This window comes from Epinephelus fuscoguttatus, linkage group LG10, assembly GCF_011397635.1.
Source record: "Epinephelus fuscoguttatus linkage group LG10, E.fuscoguttatus.final_Chr_v1".
In the NCBI taxonomy this organism is placed as follows: domain Eukaryota; kingdom Metazoa; phylum Chordata; class Actinopteri; order Perciformes; family Serranidae; genus Epinephelus; species Epinephelus fuscoguttatus.
The window spans coordinates 45,507,768-45,518,142 of record NC_064761.1 but is presented as its reverse complement, the minus strand read 5'-3'; the positions used below and the strand labels follow the sequence as shown (position 1 = coordinate 45,518,142).

Here is a 10,375-nt window from a genome sequence, read left to right as displayed (position 1 = left end):
ACTGTAAGTTAACTGTTACAGCTCTGTAACAGTTATCGCTGTAGCACAATAATGTGCAAGAAGTGATGTAGTTGGTTTCCTGAATGTTTGCATGTCGCTTTATGTCATTTGTTCAGGGGAAAAAGTCTTCAGACAGAAATGTGTTCGACCAAACAAATCGTTTGCTCTAAGTGATGTCATCCCTCCAGGTCAGAGCTTACCCGCTGTCAGAACAACAGGTCGGTGGTTTTCGGTGACGAGGATCGTATAGCTGACGTCATATATTTGTCACAGAGCAGGGCCACAACAACTAACCTTAAAGTTGGCATCGAATGAGATGTCCAGTTATTTTATGTGCGGTGTAGTTTACGTCAGCCTGAGTGGACACAGCCAAACACAATGCTGTTCATGGTTACCATGGTTACCATGTGGAACATTCACATACCTCGTTATTCACGTCATCAACCGGCTGAATTCCTGCGTACTGAAACACAGAGGATTAAAGCTGATCAGCAGTTTATCACAAATCAATAACTGATCAATAACCATGAGTTTGTTTGTTTTATTTTATTTGTCACTGACAGGAAGTACACAACCCTTCAAAATAAGAGCCTGGATGTGTCAGTGACTCACTGCGCTCTCCTCCAGCTTCAGTTTGACTCGTCTCTCCTCAAAGTCCTGCAGCAGTGTGTCCGTCAGTCCTCTGACAGGAGGAGGCACCGTGCAGTGCGCCACGGGGGAGGAGGAGGGAGGAGGTGAGTAGGACCAGGGCTGAGCCGTGATGAAGGAGAAGGAGGACAGACGGACAAAGGGACGAGGAGAGGGGGAGGACACACTGACAGGTTTGTCTGAAACACAACAGAAAGCACATCATCAGTGACATCATATGTGACATCATATGTGACATGCTGTTATGTCAGCTGGTCTGTAGCGTTATCAGTCATGTCATGTGTCCACCAGGTGGGGCTGTGTCTCTGCTCTCTGTTACCTGTATAGGTGAGTCATGTGAGTCAGACTGACGCTGCTGATGTCTCACTCTGATTGGTTGCCATGGTTACAGACCTGTCACTGATTGACACAGAGGGCAGTAACCCCGCTGAGGCTGTTGGACTTTGGTCGTCATCTCAATCAGTTATTTATTCTCAGACTGCAGCGTCCTCTTCACCTGACTCACTGACACTATGCTGATGTCACTTCCTGTCGTTGGTCTCAGATCAGTCGTATCAGAGCAGCTCACAGTCGACAGTCTGCTGTCACTGAGGTCAAAGGTCGCCTGTCCCTGCGGTCTGCTGTTACTGAGGTCAAAGGTCATGTGTCCCTGCGGTCTGCTGTTACCGAGGTCAAAGGTCACCTCGTAGATTGTAATGGGCCACATGAGACGGGGCAGGAGGCCGAACTGGAAACACCACACCTTCAGTTTCCCTGGGAGAGCAGTGCGGTTGATTTGGTTGAGGCATCTTGCCTAAGTTGTTCCACCTGTTCCGCATCCTTGAGGGCTGCGTTATACTAGCGTCCAAGACTTTTGATGGGTTTCTCCAGGATAGTTGGTATTGGCTCCCCACCGATGTAGAACCTCTCATTGGTGAGTTGGCCTTTAATGAGGGAGATGCTGCGGGATTTGCAGGACTTGATCTCCATTCGAGCCCAGCTGATGTTTTCCTGGAGCTTATTGAGGAGACGTTTGGTGCATGGTTTTGTTGTTGTTATGGTCGTCATATCGTCGATATATGCCCTGATTGGGGGAAGACGCAGCCCATTCTCCAAACGTTCTCCTCCAACCACCCACCGTGAGGCCCGGATAATCAACTCCATTGCCATGGCGAAAGCCAAGGGAGAAATAGTGCAGCCCGCCATTATTCCAGTCTCCAGATGTTGCCAGGCGGTGGTGCAGTCCTGCGTTGAGACGCAGAACTGGAGATCTTGGAAGTATGCCTTGACCAGCTTTGTTATGCCCTCTTGAATGTGGAAGAAGTTAAACGCCGTCCAAAGTACTTCATGTGGCACTGACCCAAAAGGTCCGGGGCTGATGCCGATCTAGCCCGCTTAACCGTGTTCTTCACTTCGCTCCATGTAGGGGGCCTCGTATCCATCTGATACATTGGTGCGTGGATTGGCAGCACGTCATCTGGAATGGCAGTGGGCAGGTGCTTCAGATTATCAGAGTAGGTGTTTTTCAGGTGCTCCTCCAGTTCCCTTACTGGTACCTTTAGGCTCCCAGTTTTCTCGCTGACGAAAAGGTTTTTGGCAAACTTGTATGGATCTTTGTAGAAAGCAGTTCTCGATCGTTCTTTCTTCTTACGTTGCTTCCTTAAGTACTCTGCTCTTTGCAGTGCTGCTAGGCACTGCTTGACATCGCTCTGGAGTACCTCTAATCCATTCTTTTCCACATCTGTGGCCTTCTTCCACTGCCTTCTAAGTTGCCTTCCTTCCTTCACGAGTCTCTCGATTTCCTGCTGTCTTCTGGACTTGTACTGAGCCACTGGTGTCTTTATTGTTCTTGGGTTCTTGCTTCTCACCCCGAATCACTCTGCCCCGTAGCTATAGATGATCGCTCCCATCTTCTCCATTCTTCTTTCCACGTCTCTTTTCAAAGCTTCGAGTCAAAGGTCACCTGTCCCTGTGGTCTGCTGTTACTGAGGTCTCCTCCTGAGTGTCCCTGTCAGTTGGTCCCACTGAGGACAGAGTCAACGTGACAAATTGTCCCACTTCGTGTCTTCTTTCAGAGCACTCTGGTTTTGTTTTTTTGTTTTTTTGTGTGTGTCTTGTCTGATACATTTCTAAATGCTGAAGTATTTTATGTCAGTTTTACAACATGTCTGTGTCTCCGTGTCCGAGGCTTTTTAGTTACTACAAAATGAAATTGCTCTCTTGTATCTACGGTGACATAGATACCCGGACGAAACCCACTATGACACAAATAGAACATGTCAGAGCACCTGGAGGAAACCCACTGCACACCGTTCCGCCCATTTTTAAAAAAAAATGTTTCTAAAATCTCCTTCAGTTATTTTTCAGTCATCGTTGTGTCTCAGATTCGTTTTTAGAAATTTCTGATTCAATATGTTGCAGAATGTTCAGTAAATGTATGTTGTGACTCTTTTGTGTTTGTGTGATATTTCTAAAGTGTTCAACTTTTTGTTGCTAAATATAAAGCTACAACCAGCAGCTTTTTAGCTTAGCTTAGCTTAGCTTAGCTTAGCTTAGTTTAGCAACACAGACAACTAGTGGTAGCACAAAAACTGACCACTCCTCCTGTTTACTTCCTGTCTCAGGTGTTCTGTGTCAGTTCATCATGATCTGATGAACCAAACAGTCACTGTTAGTCACAGTCAGTCACAGTTTTCAGTCCCAAACAAGTTCATAAGTAATTAGAATACTGCCTCTGACACACAGTCAGTAATCAGATTACTCTGGCGGTCTGAGTCCTGGTTGGTAGCTGAGCCTTGATAAAGACATACCTGCGTTTACAGGTGGGTAGAACTGACTGATGGCCATCTTGTTCGCCTGCTCCACCAGAGGAGCCGGAGAAAGGAGCCGTCCATCCGTCTCCTCTCTGGACTCCCTCAGCTCCTTCAGCTCCTGCTCCCGTCTCAACGCCTCCTCGATCTCCTTCTCGATGAAATCTGGAGCGCCTGTCCCTCTGGACTGCAGGCCCGTGGACTCCAGGTTCTCCCTCCAGGACCGCGGCGTGGTCCAGGTCATATCACGTCGAGGCGTTGGGGAAGAGGAAGAGGAGGAGGAGGAGGCGCGGAGGGATGAAGAAGTTGTTAGATCTTGGCGGAGGCCTCTTGTGTACTGGACATCTGAGTCCCTCACAGAAAAGGAAGGTGGAGCTGAACTCATCTGGCTGATGTAGCGCTCGGTCTCTTCGGAGTGTCGATGAGGACAGCAGGGAGACAGGAAGATGTCTGTGTCTCCAGACTGAACTCTGGCCTCTGTCCTCTCGTCCTCGTCCTGCTGGACAGACTCCATCTTTATGTCCTCCGGGTCCTGCGGAGGATCTGGACTGTGTCCTCCCTGCTGATCAGGCTCCTCCCTCCTCTCATTCTCCTTCTGGATCTCGCGCTGGATAATGAAGCTCACTCTGTTCTTCTCTTTGGATTTGATGAGTGTCAGCGGCAGCGGCGTCTGTAAGCGTTTGGTTTTGATCTCAACCATCTCTGCTCTGCTGTCGCTGAGCTTCAGCCCTCGAGAGCGTCGCAGGTTCTCCTCACGTTCCTGATTTAAGCGGATCTCCCTCTCAATCGGCGTCTCATAGTCACTCTTGGACACACTGCTTTTGTCCTGTTGCTGAGTGTTGTCATTGAACACACCTTCGTCGCTGGTGTAGCCGCCGCCCACCTCCATAGACAGCTCCTCCAGGCCGGAGTCCAGGTCATCGAACACGCTGCTCTGCCGGCTGAGAGGCTTCTCAGTCTGACACACCGTCACCTTCCTCTCAGGGAACGCCTCGTCTTCTGTTGGTTTGAACGCTGTTGGAGCTTCACTTGTCTCCACCCCGCTGTATGTCTCCACGCCGTGGTATGATGACTCCACCTGCTTCGATAAGGACGCATCAGGATCTGTCTGCAGAGACGTGTTCAGGTGTGTTATGGAGGATCTCAGAGGACTGGGGACTGCAGTCAGCCTGTCCTGCTCCATCTTCAGGAACTGCTGTCGGGCGGTGCTGAAGTTGATCTGTGCGTCGTCGATGGTCCCAGGCGCAGCCGGGCTCGGAGGTCGCGGTCTGGAGGCGACAGGACTGAAGCTCACACTGAAACCTTCCATCAGCTTGTTGGGGGACCGGCTCAGATCCAGATTCTCCAGAGCACTCAGCTGATCTTTGAATGTCAGGTTCTTCTTTGGTGCTTGGCTGCGAATGATCTCCTTCCTCAGCTGCTGCTCCTCTTCCTCCCGGACCACCTCAACGCCATCGCTCTGATCCACTCTGTACTGCGCATCTCCATTTCCGTCTGCAAACAGACTCTCTGGCTTCCTGCTGCCGGCGTACGTCTGCAGTCTGAATCCTTTCTCCTCCTTCAGGGTTGACAGCTGCGTCTGACGCTGCGGCGACACCATCCAGGCTTCGTTCAGCTCCGCCTCCTGACTCATCGGATCTTCCACGAAGGAGTAGAAACCGCAGTGAGAGCCCGAGCTGCTGCTGGGACTGCTGGGGCTGCTGGGAATCCACTCGTCGCTGGTGCTCCCTCTGTCCTGCGACACCGCGACCTGCCGGGCCTGAACCACCACGTCCCCGGACCCGTTGCCGTGCTGCGAGGAGACGACCACTGATGAATGACTGCGGGCGACGGAGATGCTGTCGGAGGTGAAGACTGGATCGTCCAGGGCAGAGGCGTCGGTCTGAGCAGGGCCAGCGATGGTGCGCAGATCTGAGAGTTGCAGCAGGGGGGACAGAGGCTTCAGCACCCACCTCCTCGGGATGCTCTCCATGGCTGCGGGGGGCGCTGTGGCGGCGGTGGGTGGCGGAGGTTCTGATGGAGGAAGACGCTGAACGGAGCACGATGTTTGGAAACTCTGAGGAGTCACAACATCCTGACGGTCTCCCGCCGAGAGTCTCTGAAACAACAGACAGGACAGTTACCATGGAAACAACAGAGAGACAGGTCGGTTACCACGGAAACAACAGAGAAGGGTCAGTTGCTATGGAAACAACAGAGAGACAGGTCAGTTACTATGGAAACAGCAGCATCAGGTCTCGGTTTCTCTGTTCTCAGTTTGTGTTCTGGATGATGTGATGACGGTACGTTCAGGAACCCGATGCTCTGCTCTCTCAGAGCGAGTGTTTCTGAACGCTTTAAAACATCCAACAGATTCCTGCAAAGCATCGTGGGATTCAGAGTCTTTGAGATGAAGAGGTGTGAGTGTCAGATTAAGATTGAAATATTCTGATGTCCCACAGACATGAGACAGTAATAAAGCTGCTACCACTTTATGAGCTCATGAACAAAATCTATGAAACATCTGTTAACGAGCTGCAGACGATCAGAGGAGGATTATTTCCTTTACTGTAAATCATTTGTGTTTTAATGCTGAAACATGAACTTTACTGTCGGAGCAGGACGGACTCAGATCTTTGACTGGACTAAAAGCAGTCTGAAAGTATTCTGTTGAAGTTCCTGTGTTCAAACTGTTAGTGCAGTTATGACGCACAGTTATTGTTATAAGGACACGTGAGCTATCAAAAATACTGCTTATGCAAAAATGAAAAAAAAAATGAGAAAAGTGAGACTCTTCAGAAGTATAAAGTATCAGAAAGTAGAAATACTCGAGTACAGGAACCTAAAATAAAGTACAGTAAAGTGAGAACATGACTGAGTGACTGAGTGAACTTTGATTTGGAGGAAATGAATCTGAAGAATGTGTCAATAAAATTAACAGGAAGAACAACACACGGCCACCGCCACCGTGCGTGTGTGTGTGTGTGTGTGTGTGTGTGTGTGTGTGTGCGCGTGTGTGTACACCAGACTGTTATATACACACAATATAGTTATGATATGCACATATACAAGATATTTATATCTTATAGTGACGTGTGCAACAGGTAGTTTTAGGTTCACATTATATCTATAAACACGAGTGTGAGCTGCTGAGATAAAACCTGATGAATCATCTTCTTCCAAAGGATCAATAATAAATAAATAATCGATCAGTTTCAGATCAAACAGGGTTCAGACAGATCAATAAAGTTTATTGATCCTGATACAACAGCAGGACTCTGAAGACTGATCAGACACAGCTCGACCTCTGCTGCAGATGTTAGCATTAGCATTAGCATGGCAGCATTGGTTCAGTGTGTCTGTGTGTCAGAGATAAAGAGCCCCGCCCACAGCCTGACTGCTGCTGTCAGCTGATACACGGCCTCACACCGCCAACGCCAACGCCAACGCCAACGCCAGGTCCTCCTACAGTCGACTGTAGACTGTAACTGCACCACACCTCAGAGGGACAGATGGTGCATCACATGACTGCACCATGTTCCTGTATCTGAGCTCTGAGCTCACTGGTCTTTACTAACTCAGAGTTCTACAGAAAATGTTTGAAAGAAAAGTTGATGAACTTTAATAATAAACACTGAAGTTGTTTTCTAATTTATTTTAAATTTAAATAATTTTTCTGGTATTTCTTTACATATATTCCTGTGTTTGGTATTTTTACCTTTAATTTTATTATTATTTTTATTTGCACACATAAAACTGCATAAAATCCAAACAGTAAAAAAGAAGGCAACAAGACACGTGAGGAGAGGTGGCTGAAGTCAAACACGTTCACTTTGTGTTCCTGATTTTAATTTAACCTCAGGGACATCTTAAACTTTGACCTGCTTCACAGGGTTTTACTGTGCAGTATTTTCACTGTGATCAACGATGTGAATTCTTCCTCCTCCATGTTACTGAGTCCATGATGTTCCTGCAGTGCCCCCTTCAGGACGATGGTCTGAAGGGGGCACTGACGGCAGCTCAGATATGTTTTTGCCACATGTTAAATATGTTTCTGAAACTGTTCATATGTAAATATTCTGTATTTTAATAAAGATGCTGCTACAGAGACACTTCATAACATTCACCTCACATTGAACTCATTGTCACATTCATACACAATCATTAAAGCATGATCTCAGTCCTGTTTCTGTTTTTACATCAGAGTTATTAAAGATGATTTCAGTATGACATTTGACCCTTCTGATGTTCAAGTGTAATGTTTCAGTGGTTGAATCAGGAGCTCTTACCTGGGATCAGTTTGGTGTCAGCAGCTGCACAAACTCTGAATAATAACTGACTCAAGTGACAAAGTTCAGCTTCTATCGTCCAATCACAGGCCCCGCCCACGGCACACAGGCCCCGCCCACTCGGAGACACACACGTTGTGCCTTGACTGAAAATGTGAAAGAAGCCAAAAGTCCTGCATTCTGTCAAGCACTTGAACTCAACTCATTCAGATAAACAGTAGCAGTAAAATTTAAGTTATATTAATATGAAGTTTGTCTCCATGTTTAATGACGTCATACAACTTTATTTATTTATTTATTTATGTGTTTTTGTTCTGTTGATTTTCTTTGGTTGAAACTAATTTCTCTTTCAGGTTTAAATTGTCGGCCAATCAGAGTGAAGTTCTTCTTCATGTAAATGTTTGTATTATGTCCCATCAGTTTGTCCTCTGACTGTCTGACTGGTTCTTGTTGCTGAGCAGCTGCTGCCCCCTGCTGTTCATACACACACACACACACACACACACACACACAGCTTCAGTTTCACACTGAGCGACACGTTTCTACAGGACAGTGCGAAACAGACTGTGATGCGTTTCCTGTTGTGTGGTGGGCGTGTCAGAGGCAAGATTCAGGTGGAGCTGTTTGTTTGTTTGTTTAGTGTTTGTTTATATTTCTCACCTGCTGTGATGATGTAAACATGTTTGCCATGATGCTGCTGAAACTGAATTAGAGCTGCAGTGTTAAAGTCACAGTGTTGAGTGACACGCCTGTCTGTGTGTGTGTCTGTGTGTGTGTCTGTGAGGTCTCACCTTGGCGTCATGGTCCAGACTGTGACAGAGAACCTGCCAGGGAGGTGTGTACCTGAACATCTGAACTGGATCTGACTGGTTCCCACTGCTGTTGGTCTTTGTGATGATGATGATGATGATGATGATGTCAGTCAGACCATCAGCCAGCAGGAACCAATCACCATCAACCCTTCAGGAGACAGAGTAAAGACTGATCAAACAGCCACTGTCCAATCAGAAAGAATCAACAGTGTAAACAGGAAGTCACCAACGAGCTGTAACCACAGACTGTAGAAAGGAAGTGATGTCATCACTGGTCTGTGGACTCCAATTTGGGTTTGTGGAGTGACCGTATTTGTATGAGAGGGCGGAGCTTGAATACGCACTGCAACACCTGTATCTTGCAACACCTGTATCCTGACCGACAGGTTACCATAGTAACGACTTATCACTGACTGAGATGACACACAGCGAACATGTGAAGGAGAAACTTCGTCTACGCAGGAAACGTTTTAAGTATTTAAAATATAAAAAACAGAAGGATGAAAGAAAACAAATGTCAGGAATACTGAGAGAAAATGTTGTTGTTGTTGTTGAAACTATTTATTTAATGAATATTTAAACAGGAAGATTTTTCACTTATTTACAGAAAATAAAGGTTTGTTTACAAACACAAGTCACTTTGTTTGTCAACAGAAAATTAATGTTTACAAACATCAGCAGCATCCAATCACGTCGTCTGACTGTCAGAGGTGGGCGGGGCTACGACAAGCTTTACATTTTCTTTACATCACTGACTTTTAACAAACCCCTGGATGATGTCATGATGATGTCACACAGGTAAGAGTAAACAAAGATAAACAAACAGAACGAGGTCTCACCTGCAGGTCCAGCTGACGGAGGACTGATCCGCACCGACCCACTGTGTTTGTGTGTGTGTGTGTGTGTGTGTGTGTGTGTGTGTGTGTGTGTGTGCGCGCGTGTGTGTGTGTCACTGTGTGTGTGTGTGTTGCTGAGCTGTAGAATTTGTCAGGAATCCTGCTGACCAACAGAAACACACTGACAATGACTGACCACACCCACCACACACACACACACACAATAACACACACACACACACACACACACACACACACAGTGTTTAGGTATGTGATCACATGACTTCCTGATCTGAACTGTCTGGGTTGTTTTTTAATGTAACAGCAGAAAGTGTGCCGTTACATCACTTCCTGTCGGGGACACACAGGTTGCAGTTCTGTGTTTATGAGGAGGTCATGTGTTGTTGAGCCTCAGTCAGCAGGTTACCATGACAACAGGAGGCGTCTGATAAATGACACTGATGACACTCCTCAACACAAACTGCAAGTTTCCACCAAGCTCCTCCTCTTTCCTCATGACATCATCTCCCTGGCGCCATTCACCTGCACATCACCACCATCTGGTGATGACATCATACAATCAGCTGATTCATGTTTAGATGGAGACGTGTTGGATACGGTGGTGTCATTCAGGTTTGAGGAACTTCCTGTGGACGTGTTAACAGCTCCTTCACAATAAGAGTCTCGGCTGACTTTTTTAACAAAGTTTGTGTCACATGACCTCTGGCCTGTTTACAGTTGGCTGTGTGTGTCGTCATGGAGACGATGTAAACAAACCAATGGGCCAACAGTTTCTCAGGCTGGTGTAGAGACACATGTTTAAAAGACCTGGGGTCGAATTCACAACAAAGATTCATCTAACGACAGAATTCTGAGAAAATCCTTAGGACTGTCATGTTTCCTCAGAATTTCCCCTTAAAGTTAAGTCTTAAGTTCAGACGAGGTCCTGGTGAAGATAAAAGTTCCTCACAAAGCTCCTGAGGTGAAACCAGTCGGAGCAGGAGGAGGAGTTTAAGAGTTTC

At 47.0% G+C, this 10,375-nt stretch overlaps 1 protein-coding gene across 2 annotated transcripts in view; it reads right to left on the bottom strand.

The window, feature by feature from the left end:
- The window catches only part of LOC125895386 (mitotic spindle positioning), a 9,473-nt gene extending 815 nt beyond the window's left edge, over nt 1-8,658 (bottom strand). The window contains exons 1-4 of one of the 2 annotated variants that reach the window (XM_049587149.1): nt 8,497-8,658; nt 3,438-5,535; nt 613-827; nt 425-463 (exon numbers count right to left, since the gene is read on the bottom strand). In XM_049587149.1, the coding sequence (XP_049443106.1) occupies nt 425-463; nt 613-827; nt 3,438-5,535; nt 8,497-8,556 (2,412 nt within the window). In that variant the 5' untranslated portion in view covers nt 8,557-8,658. Of the gene's footprint in view, nt 1-424; nt 464-612; nt 828-3,437; nt 5,536-7,705; nt 7,781-8,496 lie in introns of those variants that run through there. The other variant, XM_049587150.1, reaches the window with a different exon arrangement.
- Between the last annotated feature and the right edge of the window lie 1,717 nt (nt 8,659-10,375).